Source organism: Papio anubis, chromosome 7 (assembly GCF_008728515.1).
Source record: "Papio anubis isolate 15944 chromosome 7, Panubis1.0, whole genome shotgun sequence".
NCBI lineage: Eukaryota > Metazoa > Chordata > Mammalia > Primates > Cercopithecidae > Papio > Papio anubis.
The window spans coordinates 138895200-138914715 of record NC_044982.1 but is presented as its reverse complement, the minus strand read 5'-3'; the positions used below and the strand labels follow the sequence as shown (position 1 = coordinate 138914715).

Genomic DNA, 19516 nt, shown 5'->3' with positions numbered 1-19516 from the left:
AAAAAAAAAAAAAAAAAAAAAAAAAAAAAGACTGAACTTTGACTTAAAGCATTTTTTTCTTAGACACAAAGGAATGGCAAATTAAAATATTAAAAATTAGGCCTAAGCTCTGAATAATCATTTTGAACGCGTATAGTAATAAGCTACTCTTTGTATAGACTTGATGCTCGGTTATCTAGGAAACTTCATCTTGATTAAATCATGAAGACGTATCTACATAGCCAAATTGGGAGTAGAAGTCAGATTCAACCACACAATCTACAATGTGCACATTGCTGCAGCCAGACCCATTCTAGTGTTGCTGAAATTGTACGGCCTAGCCTGCCTCTCCATGTGTAGCAGCTTGGGCCTTCTTCAGTTTATCTCTTTATTGTTTGCTAGTGAATTTGACTCAGCTACTCCCTTACTTTTCCCCCCTCAAATATAAGAAGTGAAAACCTGCAATGTGCTGTAGCTATGCTGCCACCTCCTTGTGGCCCTTGACATTTTTATGGTAGTTCCTCAAATCACAACTAGAAATCATCAACAGAACAAACATTACATGATTAATACCCAGACCCTTCACAGATTTTGTATGCAAAAAATATAAATAATAGTGTTTACTTAAATCATTTAAAAGTAGAAGGTAATTGACATAGTATAAGCTAGATAATACTTTTTGTAACTGTGATTTATAATGCTTTTAAAAGTTATAATAGCAATAGCACATTCATACTGAATGGCAGAACATGGTTAGTCAGAAAACCAATTGGATTTTGTGTAAATTTTGGTTATAATTTCCAAGCGAGAAAAAAGTTACATGACAAAATTATTCTAATAGGTAAAATAAAAAACAGGTTTGAAAGACATTATTTGAAGGCTTTACCTTAAATGAAATTATAGGTGTGATAGATAGTGACAGAATTTGTAATCCCAATGACTTGAGATCATAATTGAATAAATTATTTTTATTATCTATGTTAGTAAAGAGCTAAATACCTACCTATACTGGTGACCATGAATTATAAATTTCTGAAAACTCTACTTAAGAGCAGGAGAAACAACTATCCTTTACTTGCTCTGTACAAGCTCTTGTACGAGCTACATAACTTCTACTTGTCTTGCAAGATGCTTGTGAACATTGGTTTCTATGAGTATAAAGTCTACCCTTACAATGAGTAAGAATTCAATAAATGATCATTGATGATAGTGCTAATTTTTATACTAGCTTTTTATTTTAAAAGTAAAATAAATACTAATAAAATATTTAACAAGTACTAAAAAATATGTAATAAAATGTTTCTCATCTAACATCAATATTCAGTTATTCTCTCTAGCACAATCATTACTGACAGTTTCTTGTAAATCCTTCCAGAAATGTTCTAGGCTTATATAAACATACACATATATCTATAAATATCTGGATTCCTATCAATCTAACTTTCTGTTTACATTTATTTTCAAACATGTACTAGAACGTATTTTCCACATTGTTCTGCACTCTGCAGTTTTTACCAAACATACCCTGGAGATCTTTCCATATTAAAGCACATGTAATAATTATTTGGCATCTGGCAAAGATTAATCTAGTGCCTTTACTTTGTAAAGAGAATTTTGCTTTCAGTATCCAGCCTAATTCCTGTGGCCAACTTTTCATACAATTCCTTACTACAGGACTAACCAAAATGGAACTCCTTTGCAACCTTACTAACCACCATTGTTGTTAGCATTTCAGAAAAATATAATTTAAAAGGATTCAAGGAAATACAGAGACTTTCTATCAAAGCCATGTGTCATTGAAATAAGCTATCTATGAAAAGTATAAAATACTATAAAATTAAGACAAATGTTTTTCTTAAAGAAGCTAACTCTATAGAAACTAATCCAAAACAAAAATCAATGGAATGACTATATATTTGGATCATTATGCTGTTAACAACTACAAACAATTTGTAAATAAAAGCATTAGCTTTAAATGCAGTGTAGTAATAACCAACTTTTTATGGAGAACTTGTTATGTTTCAGACACTGTGCTCGCACTTAAAAAATTCTCACTCAATCCTTAACAACAATGCCTCAAGGGGGTACTATTATTATTGCTTTTTTGTGGATGGTGAAAGTTTTATAAAATGCTACAGATCTTTTAGAAGAGAAAACAAAGACTTGCAAAAGTCAATGAACTTCCAAGGTCAAGAAACCAAGGTCACATGGCTGGTAAGTTGAACTCATGTCTGCAGGACTCCAGAGTCCTTGCCCTTCAGTTCTACTTTCCATCCTCAGTCTGCTTTCCCACGGCACTTTTCATTAACTTGTTCAACAGCTGTAGAGAATGGTGGGACTCAGGCACGAAGAAGAAAATCACACTGTCATGATGGGCTGAGCAGGAGGCTCTTCCTTGTTTCAGTCCTATTTTCTGAGACTGTGACAAAAAATCGTATTGCTTGTCCTATGGAATTATGTCTCAATCATTTTCATTGTCATCATCAGAAACATTTATTAAGCATGTATTTACAAGAGTTTCTGTGTAAAGTGAGTTAAAGTGACTTGACCTCTTTCCTCTATAACTTTTTTTTTTTTTTTTTTTTTTGAGACGGGGTCTCGTTCTGTCGCCCAGGCTGGAGCACAGCAGCATGATCTCGGCTCACTGCAAGCTCCGCCTTCCGGATTCACGCCATTCTCCTGCCTCAGCCGCCCAAGTAGCTGGGACTATAGGCACCACCACCATGCCCGGCTATTTTTTTTTTTTTTTTTTTTTTTTGTGTGTGTGTGTGTGTGTGTATTTTTAGTAGAGACGGGTTTCACCTTGTTAGCCAAGATAGTCTCGATCTCCTGACCTTGTGATCCGCCCACCTCGACCTCCCAAAGTGCTGGGACTACAGGCGTGAGCTACTGCGCCCGGCCTCCTCTAGAATTTTATAAGTCAAACGACATTGTTATGGATACGAACAAGGGAAATGTAGTCAAGTTAACAAACATTAAACCACATAAATCAATGTATTAAATGCTTATCTTCTATAAAAGGACAAAAATGTACAAATGTTTTCTCTAGAAAATAACCTGTTCTACAGTGTTTCAAAGTTCAAATTTGCAACTTTGGCATTCAAATTGGGGATATCTGAAATTAGAAATAATTGCTAAACTAACAAACAGCCAAATAAAATAGACATTAAAATTGAAGCAATAAACGCCTTCATGACCAGTGACCAGAAGCCACCCCTAAAATATTTGTTGGAGTGAAACTCTGCAACTAAGAGTTCATTCTGATACTTTAGTTAGAGTTTCTTAGTACTCAAGGCCAGTTCCCTGGGGAGCTCACACTGTTAAAACAATCTGTGGGAAAAAACAAAAACCAAAAAGAATTTTTTATTATAAATAGTTTAGTAATAGATGGCAAGAAGAGTAGTAGTTCCCTTAAACTTATACTTGGAAAATATTAAGAACCTTTCCGTTTTCTTTTTCATAGCCAGTTCATTGCACATAGCTAACTTTTGTCCTAAATTATCAAAAACACAAGTCAATTTGTGTGTGAGATATGTGGTTTCAGCTATAGTAAATGTATTATGATTACAAATTGTGACCATTGGTAGTGATTTATAGGCATAATGTGTAATAACTTTCAAAATAAGAAAAAAAAGACTTTCATTTTCATAATTTAAAATATTGCCTTTTATCCCAAAGGGATAGAAATGTATAAACATAATATTGATCAGTAAAGTATGGAAATATGATTAGACTCATATGTTTTTCATTCTGAAATGAAGCTTAGGAATCATCTGGTTCTTACTGGGATTAGCATTTAGATAACTGAGTGGCAGGAGTGGGAGGGGCTTAGGTTAGGTGGAATAAGTTTCACCATATGTTGATCATTGTTGAAACTCAATAATGAGTATCTGAGATTTATTTTGTTATTCTCATTACTTTTACATATGTTTGAATATGACAATAATAAAAGAAAGTTTAAAACAACAGGAGGATCATCTAGGTGTAAATATTTATGGAACTGTCTCTCGTCTAAGAATTCTATCAACCTGAGATTAAAGGTTCAAAATTCGAAAGAATGTGTAAGTAGCAAATATTATCTAGTTGGAACTTAAAGAATAAATATATTTATTTTCCTTGCCCCATAAAGATTTAAGTAACAAATAGTATCTAGCTGGAACTTAAAGAACAAATATATTTATTTTCCTCTGCTTTGATAATAGCTATAAAGGTATCTGATATGTTTCTGGGGTCTGAAAATCACATTACATATTAAATAAAATAATTTAATCTTTCATTATCAAGAACTCATTGCCCTTTAAACTGCATGTGATTGAAGATTCATTAGTTTGTTAAAACTGGAGTGGAGATAATCTTTTATTAAGTGGTCTTTCTTTCTTTTCATTTTTTAAACATACTTTATTTTACTTTTCCTGAATCTTTAACACACAGGTAAAATTCTTAGTAAATAAATAATCATTCCCTAAAGCTACATAATTTAGAATACATTTATAAAAGGTTATGGGTCATCATTTATGGTAATGGGAGTGTGAACAAATTAATTCAATGTATGACGGGAAAAACTGGTTTCAGGCAGCAATCATAAAACTTTTAGTCTTTGAGACTTTGGCCTCAAGAACATGAACCAACCAGGAGACTGTAGGCCACTTGCTACACAGCTCATAGCCATCAAGTCCCCACAAACCCTCCACCCAAAGTCATGTTCAGTACTTTGATGATAAGATGAGTTTACAATGCTGTTCTGATTTACTAAGGAGGCATTTATTAAAGAGTAAAATCAAGGTTTGCTTTGCCATGTCAGAACAGTAAGATGGCAAACAGAGAAAAACAATTTTGCCTTAGAGTAAATTACTTCAAGATAAGATTTTCACAAAAGCCACTGGATTTATTCTTATTGGCAGTATTCAAGCACTGTTAAACACCTTGAAGGAGGATGCACCCTGAATTAATTGCACAACCAAAACTAGATTCCAAGTATCCTAGTTTATGGTGCCAGATTTTTTTGGCTCCTACAAAGCAATGGAAATGGCTTCTGTGCTTGTAAATTTACTATCAGACCTTAATAGTCAACAAAAGAAGTATACATTTGAGGTTGTTTTCCCCTCTGTGGTATAAATATATTTAAAACTTTGAAACTCTAGTGGGTTGAACATATTATTCATACCTAAGGGAGAGTTGAACACCCTGCATTGACTACACTTTTGAATAATTTAGAAAATGATTGCTTTACTAACTTGCACATATAGTGGTTTCTCTGCCATCCTCTCATAGAATATTCTTCTTGCATCATATTGTGAAGTCCTAGTGATAAATTGAAGAACCATTAAACTGTGACCAGAGAGGGCATCCATCAGGAAGGAATGTTCATTTTAGAGGAAATTTTAAATGCCCTATTCATCCTTTAGCCTACTTTGTAAGATTTGTTTACAGTCTTGGATATTCTCATCAATTCATATCTAAGGGTCACAATCACCATTGGAGTTTATCAGGTAGCAGAGCAATTTCCCAGACCAAATCTTCAAGCTTAATCAGAAAACATGGGTTTTATTCCCAAGACCAACTTTAAAAAAGGCAAGCGACTAAGGCTGTGTCTCTTGGGATCCCCAATTAATCTACACAATGAAAACTGCCCTCTCCCAAAGTGAGTAACTGCTGATGATCTGGCTATGGGATCTTGATTAACTACAATATTGACAGTTTTTTAAAAAGTTTTTCTCAAATCAAGCCAAATAAATGGATCTCCTAACCAAATAATCCCTTCAACATTCATGGACATTTTAACACATTCCTCAATTCCCTGCTCTCACTGATTATACATTTCAGTAATGAAAGAATGAAAGTTACATTTGACCTATTCAGCTGCCATATGTGTATAGAATTCTTTCAGAGAAAAACAGAATTTTTAATGGACTGGAAAAACAGCCTCAAATGTTTCATGCATCTGAAATTGACTGCATTGTATAGACCTGTGCTGTCCAATAGGGTAACCACTAACCACATGGGGCTACTGAGCACTTGGAACGTGGCTAATCCAAATTGAGATGTACTGCCAGTGGAAAATACACACTGAATATCAAAGACTTAGTATTACAAACAGAATGTAAAATATTTCCTAATATTTTTATACTGATTATATATTGAAATAATATTCTATAGATATTCCATTAAGTAAAATACATTACTAAAACACTCCTGTGATTCAGTTCCCAGAAAGTTGGGGTGCAACTATTGCTAACAAATACTTATATTGCAAATATTAGAAATATGATATTCTCCAAAGATTAAATATAACATTAAAATGTAAGGGTCCATATCTAAACCCAATTTATTGCACCAATTTCTTTTCGTTTTTTAAAAAGTAGAAAATTTTGAATTACATACTTGGTTTGCATTTGTAGCTGGTATAGATAACCAGTTTTCTGCCCCACTCGGTTAGCCTCAATTTTTTGGACTGTCTTTATTCTTACACTGGTGTGAATATATTATGTTAGCTTTCAATTATTTGTGCAAATAAGGACTGAGGATATCTAAGATTAACATATTCTTCAGGTAATTAAAAACTAAATTTTAATTATTAACTTCAATCTCTTCTGTTATTCCATTTTTTCCCAATACTGTCAGAAAATAATAAAATAATCTGTCTTAGGATTCATTCTCCTCTTCTTCCCTTTTAAATGTGACCTACCCAGAAGAAGCAATAAGAAATGAGCTATCCCATAGAGATGGAAGATAAAAGAAGTAGGAGGCAAGAATGGATAAGAAACTAGGATATCTGCTCTTAAGTGGTAGAGATCACGAACTTTCAAGTCCACCTCATGAATTCACATTGTTTTGTTATTGTTGTTTTTGTTTGTTTGCTTGAGATAGGGTCTCACTCTGTCACCCAGGCTGGAATGCAGTAGCACATTTGTGGTTCACTGCAGCCTTGACCTTGACCTCTCCAGCTCAAGGGATCCTCCCACCTCAGTCTCCCAAGTAGCTGGGACTAGAGGTGCATGCCACCATATGCCGCTAATTTTTTCTATTTTCTGTAGAGACAGGGTTTCGCCATGTTGCCTAGGCTGGTCTCGAACTTCTGGGCTCAAGCAATCCTCCTGCCTCAGCCTTCCAAAGTGCTGGGATTACAGGTCTGAGCCACTGTGCCTGGCTGATTCAGCACTGTTTATTGATGGCCTGCTATATGCCAAGCCTTTGGTTGGTACTGAGAAAAAGTAGCCCACAACTTAGAATCATCCTATAATAATGGTAATTAAGTGCTGAATCTTTCTCTGATTCATTTGTCACACAATGACTCTTAAGACACTGTATTATGTTGGTTATCCAAGTGTCACAATAGTATTATGAACAAGGTATCATGGAAGAAGAAAGTTTGAGAAGAAATCCTTACAAAGGCAAAGAAAATGCACTCACCTTGGGAAGGAAAAATAAATAAAAAGACAAGGAGAAGAACAGGCTGGAAGAAGAAGACAGGAAGTCAAAGTCACTTGGAGTATATAGCCCAAATGAGGGCAGTTTACCATGGGTAAGCTATATTTTAACCCAAAGAAGCAAGAGCCTTTGAGTATGGCAAGGGCAAGAGCTTCAATCATCCTAAAATGAACCTTTCATAATAACTATGGATGTTTATTTCACACCAGTCCCATTTTAGAGGAAGAAAAAATGGCTTTATCTAAGACTTCTTAACTAGTGATATCAGAACATATTATCCTAGGCTTAAACCAGTTTAGATCACTTAAATAAGATACAGTCATTCTATAATCGTGGTAATTGAGGGCTCAATCTAAGAGACTTCCCTAGTGGTTTCAAAATATTTCCTAGAAAAGAAAACCTTTTTCAGAGCTCAAAGAAGTACAGTCTACACAAAGGGCCAGGTAGAAGCCAGATAAGCTAAATTGAGTAGGTGCATCTGAAATTATTCAAATCCATATCTTAAAGAGAAATTAGAGATAGAAACTATTCTCAATTTACAGAAAAGGAGCTGTTTCCTCACCTGTTGAACTCAGATACTATCCTCATGAGAATGGAAGTCTTTTTCAAAGTCAGGTCACAGGAAAAAACCTTTTAAAAGTTTAAACCCTTATTTATACTACCTACTTCTTATTTCTACTCAACTGGTAATCAGTTATGAAACTTCTTATCTTCTATAAGATACTAGCACATTCAACAATTCTCAGGCAAAGGCATAAGTGAATCTCAAAGAAACTTCTACAGGATAACATTCTTGTCGTCATCCAGTGCATTTAAACTTTTGTGGAATACTTTTAACTTTTTTGTTTTGTTTTCTTAGAAAACATGTTGGCCAGGTGTGGTGGCTCATGTCTGTAATCTCAGCACTTTGGGAGGCCAAGGCGGGTGGGTCATGAGGTCAAGAGATCAAGACCATCCTGCCAACATGGTGAAGCCCCGGCTCTCACTGGGAAAATACCACCTGGGTGTGGTGGTGCGCACCTGTAGTCCCAGCTACTCTGGAGGTTGAGGCAGGAGAATCACTTGAATCTGGGACACATGGAGGTTGCAGTGAGCCAAATTCATGCCACTGCACTCCAGCCTGGGCAACAGAGCAACACTCTGTCAAAGAGAAAGAAAGAAAGAGGAAGGAAGGAAGGAAGGAAGGAAGGAAGGAAGGAAGGGAAGGAAGGAAGGAAGGAAGGAAGGAAGGAAGGGTGGAGGAGGGTGGGGAGGGAGGAGTGGAGGAGGGAGAGAGGGAAGGAAGGAAGGAAGGGAAGGAAGGAAGAAGGAAGAAGGAAGGAAGGAAGGGAAGGAAGGAAGGAGAGAGAGAGAGAAAGAAAGAAAAGAGGGAGAAAGAAAGAAGAAGGAAAGAAAGAAACAGGAAACACTGAAGACTTGAAGGAGACAGGATGGAATAAATGGAAGCAGGGAACAGAGACGGAGTGGACATGGAAAGGACAAATATGGAATGGAAATAAAAGATGGTGGAAAATAACTTAGTAATGGAGGCTGGGATGGGTGACCAGGGAGGTGAGGCTGCAGTGAGCCAAGATTGTGCCACTGTACTCCAGCCTGGGCGACAGAGCAAGACTGTCTCAAAAAAAAAAAAAAAGATAGGCCGGGCGCGGTAGCTCAGGCCTGTAATCCCAGCACGTTGGGAGGCCGAGATAGGCAGATCACGAGGTCAGGAGATCGAGACCATCCTGGCTAACAAGATGAAACCCCGTCTCTACTAAAAAATACAAAAAACTAGCCGGGCGAGGTGGCAGGCGCCTGTAGGCCCAGCTACTCGGGAGGCAGAGGCAGGAGAATGGCCTAAACCCAGGAGGCGGAGCTTGCAGTGAGCTGACATCCGGCCACTGTACTCCAGCCCAGGCAACAGAGCGAGACTCCATCTCAAGAAAAAAAAAGATTAGGTAGATAGATAGATAGATAGATAGATAGATAGATAGATAGATAGACAGACAGATAGATAGACAGACAGATAGATAATAGATAGATGATAGATAGATAATAGATAATAGATAGATGATAGATAGATAATAGATAGATGATAGATAGATAATAGATAGATAGATAGATAATAGATAGATGAGAGAGAGAGAGAGAGAGAGAGATGAATAAAATGAAGTACAGGGAGTTTTACTGACAGAAGTGCAGATCCTCTGCTTAGCTCAGGAAGGTTCTCTCTTTGGTCATAACATGACTTCCAAAGACCCTCATTTACTCTGGCTCTCCCTTCCTTGTAGCCCTTCTCTCTTTTGTTCTTCTTATGTACTAAACTTATTCAAATCTGACTTTTCACCAGAGGGAATATTCTCACTAGTGGAAGAACAGCTCAGGTTTCCTTCACCACTCCTGCAGCCCTAAAAAACACTTTAAGATGACTCACAAAACAAACCTTTCAGCTTCCAGGGCAAAAAATATAAGTTTCATTAAAATGCTCAGAATATATTTAGTTTGTTTGGGTTTATTTTTCTTTTTCTTTTTTATTTTTTGGTATTTTAAGTTTTATTTCAATTGTTTTGATTTGCCTTGAAAAGTTTTATGGATCCCTTTGTTCGTTGACCAGTTACTGTGTTTTTGCTGTCTATAAAATGCAGAATGTGGCAGTCACCCCAAGTTCAGCTGACAGAGTTGCTAACGGTGATGGGATACCTGGAGATGAGCAAGCTGAAAATAAGGAAGACGATCAAGCTGGTGTCGTGAAGTTTGGATGGGTGAAAGGTGTGCTGGTGAGAAAGCTCCTCTGTTTACAAATTAAAACTATCCATTAAATGTTCTAGTGGATTAAGAGTGAACAAGGCCTGGGCACAGCATTATGAAGAGCTACGGGTTTTGTCCCACTATCATTGTCCTGTCTCCTTTCAATACCACTTCTATCCACAGGTAAGATGCATGCTGAACATCTGGGGAGTCATGCTCTTCATTCGCCTCTCCTGGATTGTTGGAGAAGCTGGAATTGGTAAGCATTTTTCCCCTCCTAAATAATTTTGATATAAATTATAAATTCAATGAGCAACCTTTTTTCACCATTAGTACTGAATGTGAGATGAAGGTCACAGAAATAATTTACAGTTGAGCTGCTTTTACTTTGCTTCTTTGACGATGTTTGTCAGAAAGCAAAGGTGAAGAGTTAACTCCTGTGAGACTGGAATTTTCCAGCTTGTCAAACAGGCGAATGCTCAAGGAGATATCTCTATCTTTTGATAGAGTTTTAGGTATACAGACATATAATAGCACGTTAATTTTGGATAATAACATTTGTATTTGGGGACATATTGACATTTGCCTCTCATTTGTTACAGAGTATCCTTCTTGGGATGATTGGTAAAACGTCACTGAACAAAAATATCTTGTGGGAAAACTGGTGAAAGAAAATGTGACCTGACTAATAAAAATGCTGAATTGTTGAACTTTTTCCAAAGAAAATAATTGTGTTACTTTCAGGTACCAGCAGTCAGAAAACAAAGGCTAATCGAGTATTGCCAGATATGAGCTTAAAGGGAAAAATGAAATGACTAAGATAATATGTATATTACTGTTATTTTTTCTAAATGAAAAATGGATAATAATGACATTATTTTGAGTGATTGTTTAATGTTTTAAATATTACACTCCATTTTAAATATTATTTCTTCTAGCCAATCTTTTTTTGTTGAAACTATATTAGTAAAGTTTTTATGAAAAATATAATGGAATTTTATTAAAGTTCCCCATTTAATGAGATAAAAATTAATGATGTTCTATTCCATATATGGGAAATACATTATGAATTCACTCTCTGGAGAAGACTTAGTCTCAAGAATACGGAAGTTCTATTGTGCCTTCAGATAGCACTCCAGAAGGTATCTCAATTCACATTTTGGAAGGTAGTTGGTCATTATTTATTGACTTTGCTCTTCAAAACACATTCAGCATCACCGGAAGACTAACTCAGAAAAGAAAGGGCTAAGCTGTAAATTGAAAAACTGGAGCCAGTTCCCATAGTTTTTCCATGTTTCATGTTTGGCAACTGCTGGGTTCCTGACAGAGGGCTGCTTGCCGGTTTTATGAAGCATAGCAAATGAATGCTCACAGCCGCAGGGTCCAAAATAAGTATATGCCATTCCATGGAAAATCTGCATCTTAATATTGCCAAGGTTTTGCTCCAGGGTTTCATGCAAAATTAGGTTTTTAAGGGTAGTTTAGTAACTTATTGAGATCATCAAGAAACATTACTTTGTTTGGAGGTGTGAGAGTAGCCAAGGGCAAGAGTAATTCTTTTTAATGCAACTTATTTAACATCCGTATGTTTGGGCAAGAATCTGAACTTTAATCAGATCTTACATTACTCTTCACAGTCAACGCAGTTTTGAGTTTATTGCAAAACCGTAGAGAATGAAGAATCCTATCTTCTGCTAAACAGTTTATTATACTATCAGACATTAATTTTATTTTAATATAGATCTTTATATTGAAGTAGTGAAATTATATATTAGAAGAGACTAAAATTCTACCTAGTAAGTGTTCAATGGGTTTTCCTTTGAATGGAGGTTTGTGTTTTTCTTTTCTTTTTTTTAATTCTCGGAAGATAGACTTTAGTGAGTACTAGAAACTTATTGTCAACCTTACTCAGTTTTACTGGCCTTTGCTATGAACCTAAAACTAAATGAGTTAAGTCACCATCTGGGTCCCATTTGGGTTTTCCTTATCAGGAAAGAAAAGAAACAAATACATCTATTTGTTCTTGCTTTGGGGGTAGATTGAGGAAGAAAACTAAATACGTTTTCAAGTCGAGACCCTGGGAATAGAGCCAGAAGGAATCTGGAGCCAGGAGTAACAGTAGCTACAGCCCTTGGGTAACCATTCTGGGCTATGAGTTTTGGCTGTCTTGTTCCCAAAAGCAAAGGGTGGAATGAGCTGATAATGCTGTCTAGTTGTTCTTCTCTATCTTGGAGACTTTGCTGGGGCAAGATGGTTTCCAATAAATTTAACCATCAAGCAAGGATGTTGGGTGTGAAAAGCCGGTATGACCTGAAGCAAGTCACTTATATTCAGTGTTTCCCTTTCTTTTCTAAATATTAAGGAGCAGGTTAATTCCTACCCAATGAATTCTTTGAAGATAAAGCTAAAGTACCTTTCTGAACAGGCAGACACAAGTTAAATAGGCTGAGGGTAGCTTAGTTGTCTTACTGAGGGATGCATAAGAATTATCTGGGAAGTTAGGTTAGGAAACTGCAGAATCCTGGGATTTACTTTTAAAGATCCAAACTCAGTAGGTCTGAGCATTTTTAATAAGCACCCCAGGCATTTCCTGAAGCAGGTGGTTCAAGAACCACAATTTCAGAAAACAACGAACTGAATGTGCTCCCAGCTGCCTTCTACCCTGGGATTTTATTTTTGATTATGAGAGAGAAGCAAATCCCTTGCTGTTCAAAAGTATTAAAACTTTGTTCCAAGATTTCAAATGGTTTCAGAAATATATACAATGCAAAAGGATGAATTAAGAATTGTTGGAAAAAGTTAGAGTCAAAAGGAAAATAATGGTGAGGAAATAATAAGGTTGGAGTAGGTTTAATGTTATGAGATGCAAATTATATGGTCCTGTAGAGTTTCTGGGGTATGCTAAACATTTTCTATCAAGCCTCTTCAAAACAAAGTCAGGAGCAAAACAAATGCAAAACAAATCACCTTTAGTGGCACAAGGACCTGAAGCCACATAGTGATATAGAGGCGCTGCTCACCACAGTATCCCTGCAACAGATATGAAGAATTTAGTCCAACTATTTTTTACAACCCCTAGCTTTTAAGAGTCTACGGGGTCCAAAGCAATGTGGTCTAAGTTTGCAGCCTCTGCTTAGTTAGCCTCTTCCCACTGCACTTTAACCTGCAAAAAAGCCTAGAGCCTCCTGTTAGAGACAGGGTATGGCCAAGAGCTTCAAAAGAACCACCCTTTAATACCTTGACTCATTCCCACTGCTGCCCTTAACCTCCTTCCACTTTCCCTTCTCTTCGGACATCGCCAGAGAGATAACAGCCTCTCTTGGCTAACTACCCTTCTAACCATCCTTGGGACAAGAGAGACTGCCAACAACAACTATGGAGCATTCACTTTACATAGCGGAACTTACCAAAAAGCCCAGACCAGAGCATTCTGGATGGAGCCAGAGTGAGTTCAGTGGCTGTGACTCCACAGCCCTCTCCCTGAATTCTGGGTTGGCCTCCATTAGAGAGGGTATTGTAGGGAGGGAAAAATGGTTATCTTCTACCCATCTTAGGTTAATTGGCTGGGGGCCTATAAAATAGACTGACAAAAGTCAGATCAATAAGAGAAAAACAGAATTTGTTAACATGTACATGGTACACACACTTGGGACCAGTCAGTGATGAGTGACTTAAAGGGGTGGTTAGAACATGGGCTTACACATCATCTTAACAAAAGAACAATTAAATTGTAGAGAGGTGACAAGACAAAGGAAAAGGACTTTTCATTCATAGGGTGGCGAATGCTGGCAAGATAAATATATAAGGAAAGGAATGGAAGTTAAGAGCTAGTCAGCAAAGCTTGTTGTGTAGATGCCTGTGGTGCCTTTGTCAGGCTGATAAGCATCCAAAATTGTCTCTGGTGATCAGAGACACCACTTCCTGGTAGAGAGGGGAGGGAGGACAAATTCATGTCCTGTTTTTAGGTAAATAGGAAGGGGATCGAGAGCTTTTCTTGTATCTACTTTTTTTCAGTTGTCCAAATAATCCTTATGCCAAAGTGGTATATTGTGATACCCTTCTGTAGCCTCCTGGCTATGTGTTTCTTGAAGCTGAAAGCAGTCACGCCTTCATTGAATTCTGGCCTCTACCACTTTCTCCCTCTCCTTATAATCGTCAACCCTCTGAACCATAAAATCCTTGGGGCACTTTTTCAAATTTCATTTTATTTGTGCCTTGTATTTCTTGCATTACCTGCCACATAGCTGGATATAGAGTAGGTTTTTAAAAAGCAGTAAGTATTATGACTATTGTGGATATGATCAAAAAGCAGTATCATTGAGTGTGTACTGTGTTCCATGTGCTATGCTAGTCACTTTACACATGCATTCTTTCTAATTTCATTGCTATTTCTTAGCTCAGTTATTTATTTATTTAAAGTGACTTATAATAACAGGTAACTTTCCAGAATTCACACCGTCAATAAGTTAATGAAATTTAGTTTCATTCTTTCCACTGTACCCATCTGCCAGGTGAATAATTTGCTATACTGTCTGTAGTTCCCCACCCCTATGTGACCAAATGTATGTAAAAAGATAGCAGCCTGGAAGGGTGAACATTTAATCTCAGTTATCTTGACAGCTTGGAATTGTAGGCCAATTATTATGTTATAGGTGTCTAGAACTTCTCCAAAGATGGAATTCTGTCAGGTGTAATAGTGTAAGCCTATAGTCCCAGTTACTTGGGAGGCTGAGGTAGGAGGATGACTTGAGGCCAGGAGTTTGAGACCAGCCTGGAAAAAATAGCAAGACTGTCTCTAAAAAGAAGAAGAAGAAGATGGGGTACACATTAAATTTTGACCAGCCCTAGTGGTTTTGTTTTGTACAACTTAGTTCTGCACATTTTAGCTCTTGAGTTTCTTGGAACCAGAGCTACTACAAGCAGAAAACTTCAAAGCTAAGCATTTACTCCATGGTGATTTTCTGGCCAACTTGTTAAACTCAAAGGTGGTCCTTTGATGTTTACCCCAGACTTGTTGGTTTTTATGTAAATGATCCAATGAATTCTTCCACTATTTAATCCCTTTATTTTTCCTCTTTCAACTGAGGTCTTGGTGTGATTATCATCGGCTTAGCCGTGACAGTGACTGGTATCACTGGTTTATCCACCTCTGCTATTGCCACAAATGGATGTGTCAGAGGAGGTAATTAAACTTGTGACCCGCACCCTCATTTGTAAGGTAAAGGCAACACAGGCACTAATAGTTCATCACTGACCTTTCTGGAGTGTTTTCAAAGGTAATGCAAGTTGGTTTCTTTTACCCCATCAGGCAAAGAGATGCAAGAAAAATGGGGAAGGATTTAACCTTTGTCAAACCCCCAACTTTCTCATTCCGGTTCCTTCAAGCAAGAAAGAAGGTCAAATGTCATGTTTTCTCTTTTCACAGCCAGGATAGTTTCTCCCCCAGGACACCAGCATAAGTCAACTTTTCCTTTCCAAGGCTGCACTTTAGATTGTGTTTACTTTTGGAAACCATCCTTCATCATAATGAGCAGTTCTCTGACTTGGTCTTTATGCCAGGCAAACCAGTTTCTCCTTAGCACAAAGAAACCCCATTGGAGCCCGAGGCATGGACCTGAAAACTTAAATTAAAGGCAGTGTGGTTTGCAGCAATAGGGAATCCAAGGAAGAAAAGTAAAATGCAATATCTTCTATCTTTCATTGCTAACAGGTCTTGGAGTTCTCATAATTCTTCTTTCCACCATGGTAACTTCTATTACTGGGTTGTCAACTTCTGCAATAGCAACTAACGGGTTTGTTCGTGGAGGTAAAATCTCTAAGATATCTAATGCCCTCATCACTTGCTACGGGTAGGCAAACAATTTTTTATACTTTTTGATGGGAACAAGGAAGTAGCCCAATGTTCTTGAAGCCTGGCTATCTGGAGGAGCTGGATGCCAAAGAAAACCTAAGGTACGATGAGAATAGTCCAGGTCTACTCTGGTCTCTTTTCTAATGGATCTCTCTGACACGTTGTAGGTTGTGCTTTACAGATGTGCACCTTCCTTAGGTAAACTTTTTCTTTTTCAGGCTAGTCTGCACTCCTCTAGCTGATGTTCCTTGGAAAACAATTCCCAGATTTGGCTTCCATTTTAAAGTTCAGTACATTTCAGGTGCTTCCTAGACCTTCATGAAATGGGATCTTTTAGAACATTTCAGGTTTTCACAGGGAGGTGGATCTTTCTGTGACAAGATTCAGACTGCTGCCTCCTGAAGTACTGGTGACTTCTCTCAATACTGGAACCAAACACCTCTCTTGGGGGATTTTGCAGGTCTTGGAGTCATCATCATTGGCCTGAGTGTGGTAGTGACGACACTCACAGGTATTTCTATGTCTGCTATTTGCACGAATGGAGTAGTAAGAGGAGGTAAGCCAATTAATTTACTTATGACTAGAGGCTTGGCTACTAGTAATGTCTGGAATTAGTTTACTATTGGAAGTGAAATTAACATATTGCTAATTAGTCCCCAATATCCTAAAACAAAACAAAATAACCGAAAATTTAAACAGCAAAGCAAAACTTTTCTCAACTAAAATGAGAATATCTTCATTGACACCACCCATTTTTTGTAATGAAACATGTTTATAAAGTGGAGAGTGACTAAGTGTCTAGTAAGAAGGTATGGAATATTATAGCAAAATATATGGTTTCTTTGTACCTTGGATGAGACCCACTTGCTCTCTCGCAGGTCCCCTCAGCATGGGTCTTCTTCAGTGCCCCAGTTGGCATTGCTGATGGTTCTCACTCAGTAAACCACCCCTGCACCCAGGCCTCAGGGCTCACCCCAAACACTGTGCCCCCAATGGCCAACAGGCAAGGGAAGATCATTAAAAGGGGATAAGTAAATAAATAAGCAAAGAGTTACTTTCAAATAATCTAGGAGTAGGCAGGCCTAGGCAGAAAGTGAAATGGATGAAATGTATCGTTGTTCTTCTGTCTTCCTTTGTTCTACCCCCTTTTCCCCTTTGGTTTCTCTGGTTCTCAACTTGGGTACCTTATCCAGGTCTTCCTACTCAGGGCCTTCTAAAACACCATCCTGCCCACGACACACGTCCACTCTCATCTTCTGCCTGTCTCTCATGTTGACCCAGCCCACCTAGGTAACTGGCTAGCTCATTTGTTTCAGGTAATCTGTACAAAGGAAATAATGGGGATTTGCTCCACCCAGACAATACGCGACATTTTTAGAGAGGTCTTTGACTCCTGAGCCCAAAAGAGTTACTATAGTGAAACAAATTTCTTCTCAGCAAAAAGTAATTTTGTTTTGTTTTCAGGTGTGTTTGTTTGTCATTCGTGTGCCAACTCTGCCCACCTCCAAGGCCACCTCTATATAGGAAGTCAATCTTACTATGGTCTGTGATAATCAGACCTCCTAACATTTAGTCCTTTTCACCTTCAGTAAGCTGCCCTAGGTACCCCTCTAGGCAGTTGAGCAATCTAGTTCAATGCTTCATGTGCACCGAAGTATGCAACTATATATATTTAATAGAACTACTTTTTCAATGTCCAAGGGAGAAGTAATTGTTCCAGACCCTCCCCACTTTTCTTCCCACTTGCCACTCCCAAACATTGTGCTATCAGTGGCCAACAGGCAAGGGACCTACTGGCCACACTCATACATATATGGGTATTTAGCAATAATCATGCCTTCTTGAGCTAAAAACATAGAAAACCAAGCTTGATTTATAGAATGAATAATATATCACACTTTATAGATATCTGTTTTATGCAGCACATGTATATCAGAAAATTTTACATATGTACCTATATATGTTTTGTATATATATGTTTATATATATATATGTATCATGCCTTCTTTCACTAAAAACATAGAAAAGCAAGTTTGATTTATAGAATGGATAATACAGGTATCTTGTTTTATGCAGTACATGTATATCAGGAAATTGTATATATGTACAAATATCTATATATGTATGTATATATATAGTACATATATACACAACAGAAAGGAAGTTAGAATAACAAAGATAAACTTCACCTACTCCATTTTCTACCTAGACTTTCCTACTCCTGGAAATTTTTTATATATAATTTTACTTCAGTTGCATTATTAATTTGAATACTCCAACGATATTTTGATAAAGTCAACACATTTCTTGGTAAAGTTTGCTGTGTTCTTATTTGTAGATATTTTGCATTTAGGTTTTAATAGATTGGGCTTCATTAAGTCAGGATACCTCTATTGTAGATTAAGTACAGAGTACCAAGAAGGGCTACATTATTCACTGGGTAACACAGGATTCCTAAAATTATTAGGAAGTTGTAATATTAATATTGAAATAATTCACACTGTAAATGTTCTCAGATAGTCACAATCATTTGGTCATATAAACTAGCAGTTCCTCAATGTAAAGTATGTTCATTTCTTGTTTCAGGTGGGGCCTACTATCTTATTTCCAGAAGTTTAGGGCCCGAGTTCGGTGGGTCAATAGGCCTGATCTTTGCTTTTGCTAATGCAGTGGCTGTTGCTATGTATGTGGTGGGATTTGCTGAGACTGTAGTAGATCTTCTTAAGGTAATTAAAAGCTTTTCTTTTTTTCTGCCAAGCAGCACAATTTAGTTTAGTTTGCCTTCTCAGGGCACTAGGGGATATCATTACAGCTAAATGAGAGGAAAAAAGATAAATATAGTGGAAGGAGCCTGGGCTTGGCCTCAGAAGATCTGGCTTTGAGTCTAGGTTCTCGTGTTTACCAGCCAAGAAGGTTTGGATTAGTTCCTCTATTCTTCCAGACTTTGTTTTCCAAATCTATAACATGGTGTAATCATACTGTTGTATGTATTTCACAGAAGTGTGGCACAGATCAAATGAAATAATGTACATGAAATACTATGTAAAATAGGAAACATCAGATAAATAATGGATATTGCTGTCAACAGTAGTACTATGATGATGGTTATAGATTTCCAGAAGGAAAGAAAGTTGAAAAATTAAAATAACTCACTCCAGAAAACTAGACATTTCCTAGTTTAGGTGTCCAGTGGAGGATGTTGTATGTGCAAGCACATTCATTAGCTGATATATCAACTAATTTCTAGTCCTTTTCTCATAGTAATGGTAGCATTCAGTGAATTCAATTGGAAAAAGTACCTCTAGTTAAAAATTAGATAAATAAATAAGCTTACAGTTCATAAGGTATATTACCTTCAAGAGATGCATTATCAGGTTTGCGTCATCTGTTCTTAAATAGGATGCCACTTAACTTTCAGTATTTACACTGTAAACCATTCATTTTTATTCTGCTAGGATTCCCCTTGACACACAGAAATAACTAGTCATTCTTCTGAAATAAAACACAGTATGTATGTGTATACGTATTTTT

At 37.1% G+C, this 19516-nt stretch overlaps 1 protein-coding gene across 7 annotated transcripts in view; it reads left to right on the top strand.

Moving 5' to 3' along the window:
* The window catches only part of SLC12A1 (solute carrier family 12 member 1), a 101357-nt gene that overhangs the window by 5001 nt on the left and 76840 nt on the right, over window positions 1–19516 (top strand). For 4 of the 7 annotated variants that reach the window (XR_649103.4, XM_009210111.3, XM_031668724.1 and 1 more), the window contains 4 exons: window positions 10032–10163; window positions 10318–10393; window positions 15845–15940; window positions 18572–18711. Coding sequence is in view for 6 of the 7 variants with exons in the window: in XM_009210111.3 (XP_009208375.1) it covers window positions 10032–10163; window positions 10318–10393; window positions 15845–15940; window positions 18572–18711 (444 nt within the window). In the remaining variant the exon portion in view is untranslated. The other 3 variants (XM_009210113.3, XM_031668725.1, XM_009210116.2) reach the window with 3 other exon arrangements.